The sequence below is a fragment of the Pistacia vera genome, unplaced genomic scaffold (assembly GCF_008641045.1).
Source record: "Pistacia vera cultivar Batoury unplaced genomic scaffold, PisVer_v2 Contig536, whole genome shotgun sequence".
In the NCBI taxonomy this organism is placed as follows: Eukaryota; Viridiplantae; Streptophyta; class Magnoliopsida; order Sapindales; family Anacardiaceae; genus Pistacia; species Pistacia vera.
Window position 1 is genome coordinate 183,146 of NW_022196375.1, and position 3,401 is coordinate 186,546.

At 33.9% G+C, this 3,401-nt stretch overlaps 1 protein-coding gene across 1 annotated transcript; it reads left to right on the forward strand.

Moving 5' to 3' along the window:
• The first annotated feature begins 468 nt into the window (after positions 1–468).
• On the forward strand, positions 469–1,088 carry LOC116107406 (DNA polymerase epsilon subunit 3-like). Its single transcript, XM_031393684.1, has 2 exons — positions 469–644; positions 938–1,088. The coding sequence occupies exons 1-2, from the start codon at positions 469–471 to the stop codon at positions 1,086–1,088; spliced, it is 327 nt and encodes a 108-aa protein (XP_031249544.1).
• The last annotated feature ends 2,313 nt before the right edge of the window (positions 1,089–3,401 follow it).

Sequence of the window (3,401 nt, forward strand, 5' to 3'; positions counted from 1 at the left end):
ATTTTCAGAAAACCCGAACATATATAAGGCAAGCCTTTCCCCAAATTCCCAATCTTCTCCACGCAAATCCCTACCTATCTCCCCAAATCCCCAATCTCATAACCTTACCTACCTCTTCTCTTCTCCACGCAAATCCTCCCTGTTTCCCCAAATTCCCAATTTCTTCTCCACGCAAATCCCTAGCGATTACCCCAATAGAAGAAGTTTCAGTTAGTGCTTATTTGATGGATTGATGGACCACGTCAGACTTGGTATGTATTGTGTTAGGAAACTGGTAATGTACAATATTTATAGGTGATTTTGAGAAAGATCATGTTTCTCCTCATACCGTTTTCTTGTTTATAGTAATTTGTGTTGTTGATTAGTAAATTATGTTTTTATATTTGATGGAATAGATTTGATTTCTGATGGAAAACCGACCCTGTTTTGACAGAATATTTGAACAAAAAAGCAAAGGTTTCTTTAGAGATGGAAATGGAGAAAGTGGTATCAGAGATGGACGAGCTGCCCAAGACTATCGTGCGCAGAGTGGTTAAGGATAAGCTCAATGAGTGTTCACCCAATACCGACATCACCGTCAACAAAGACTCCCTTCTCGCTTTCTCCGAAAGCGCCCGTATCTTTATCCACTGCCTCTCCGCCACGTAAGCAATAACCAACCATCTCATTGTTTCAACTCACCCATTTAGAGTTTTTATATTTAATTCTTAGGTGAATCTTGGATATTTTGAAATTTTATCACAAAAGTTCAATTTTTTTCTTTGAAAGTTTGATGATTGGAAGGTTTGTCAAGTGGGTATTGGTTAAATTAAATTAACTGCTTGGGATTTGATGACTATATGGAAGCTCTTATGTGGTTTTTGCAGCATGACGTTGGTGTTTTTAGTACAAAGTTTTTGTTAAGAGAATTTGGGTATGAATTTTTGTTGTGAGCTAGTGTTTATGGGGTGAATATTACTTGCGGGGCTAATGATATATGCAAGGAGTCAAAGAGGCAAATTACTAATGCTGATGATGTATTAAAAGCAATTGAAGAAATTGAATTTCCTGAGTTCGTCGGCCCTCTTAAAGCTTCCTTTGATGGTTAGTCAATATTTGAGCTTTAATTTTCATCCATGCCTTTCCATGCTAGTCATTTTGTATGTCTGAAAAGAGAAGGAAATATTAGGATTTCTGGCCTATTTCAGCCCATGTTTATTTTGTGGTCGGATTTATTCATATATGATTTACTCTAGTTTATCAGGTTTAATAGGAACAGTCAATGAGAAATGTAGGAAATGAAACAATGTTCAATCAAAAGAATTGATTCTAGAGAATTCTCTGGAAGAAACTTGTGCTCAGACTTTTGTTGAAGTTATAAGTGTTAGACTATTTATTCTTCATTAGCTGCATTTATAGATAACAAAATTTGAAGAAAAGCCTTCATAGTATTTGAAGAAAGGTTCTCCTATTGGCAATCATATTGATTCTTCCATGTTGATGTCTATTCTTTATTCTTCTCAATATGTAAATGTTTGAATTAAAAAGAATGTTATACACATAACAATTACTTGACATGTACATAGAACTATAGCTCTCACAATTCCCCCTTATTAACCCTTGTCTTAGGCAGGAAATTATCAACAGGTAATACAATACACATGACAAATTGATGCCTATCTTTACTATACCTTCTCAATATGGTTTGCGAAGGTTTCCTTTTCTTCAGTTGGAAAGCATCCTGAGTTGGAAAAGAGGAAATGTTTAGTTAAGAATAAACTTCAATTGCCTTTTTCCTATTTACTACTTTAGGTGGTCTTTTCTTCAAACACTTGTTCTACATCTTTATCTTTTGATTTTCTTCTATTCTTTGTCCTGCATTCTTGTTATAGATTAAGATTAGTAGATATATTATGATTTAGAAAGGTATCAAGTGCCTTCTCCAGTGGCTATTATGCAAATTATCTAAGAGAATCAAGCTCAAGTGTTATCATCAGAAGGAAGAGATTCACAAGGGCTTTCATTTGGAAAATGGTTAACCTTTTTCCTTGATGCAGCGCTCTTAGCCGCCAGATTTTTTACATCATCTTGTTATTCATAGTTTTCTCTATGGATCACCCATTTCCTAGCAATCTCATTACCTTTAATGGCTATAGGATTATTTCTCCTCTTCCTTTTGGAAAGATCAATCCTTTAACGAAGCCAAAGTGTTATATCTTTTCAAAGGAGGGGTAAGATTGAATCACTCCATCTTGTATCCTATTTTCCTGGAGTTTAGATTCATACAAATATCTGTACTTATCCATGTTGATCAGAAGTAACATTGCTACCAAAACCTTACAGTATTGGGATTCACTTGCATTGGGGCCGTGTTTGTATTTATGGGGAAATAATGAATAATAAGATGAAGAAGAAAATCAAGCACCTTAAGTGAACAGTGGAGAAAATAAGTTCACTATCTTCTAAATCAGAACCCGTATGAAATACACTATCTGAAGAATGATTTTCACAACCTCATTAGAAGAAGCCATATGTACCTTCTCCTAGGCAAATAGATTTTTCAGTATGTAACTACATAGGGAAAGAATTGAAGTAAATTGAGAGATCAAGAAGAAGAAAATGTGTTTGAAGAAAAGATTTTATTAATCAATAAAGAGGAACATGCATTTGAAGGTTATTTTGAACAAGACTTTTTATTTTCTGGCTATTAGGATTATGATCTTTTGAGATAAGAAATCAGATGACTGCATATATGCCTTATAAATGAATAGTCTTCTCCATATATTTATGAAACAGATATTGTAGGCAACAAAGCTATTTGTGAATATCGGCGTAAAATTTGCTACAAAAGGGAAATATAATCAGCACCAGTTGTACAAAGAAGGCATTGCAAAAGAACAATAAGGGGGGACAGGTTATGTTGGAGTTAAAATTTTGTGTATATGACAAGTAGTTGGTATCTGTATGTAGTTCTTTTTCTAATGAAATGATGAGTAGTAAGCGGAATAAATTGTCCATGTCAACAAGTCACTAAAACGTATGACGTGTAAAAGTCAGTATGTTAGGTATAAGAGGGCTTCCATCCAAATTGGTATCTATAAAATATTCCTGAGCTGGAAAAATAAAGCATATGACCGTTTCCAAATTTTTTGCAAATTTAAGTATTGGTTTTTCCATAGATTTTTGTAAAACCAATTCATTTTTGGCTGAATTTTCTTAAGCTTTCCTTCATTTTCTCTCTAGGCCATACTTATTAAATCTAATAAAATAACAAAGATCTGTCATATAGAATATTTGGCCATTAGAGTGCTTTTGAGTTTATCTTAGAGCCTTACAAATTTTTAATCTCTCAAAAGATATCATTGAAGAAAGTAATTGATCTTCGATTTCACTCGGCCATGGTCCATACTTATTATGTGGTT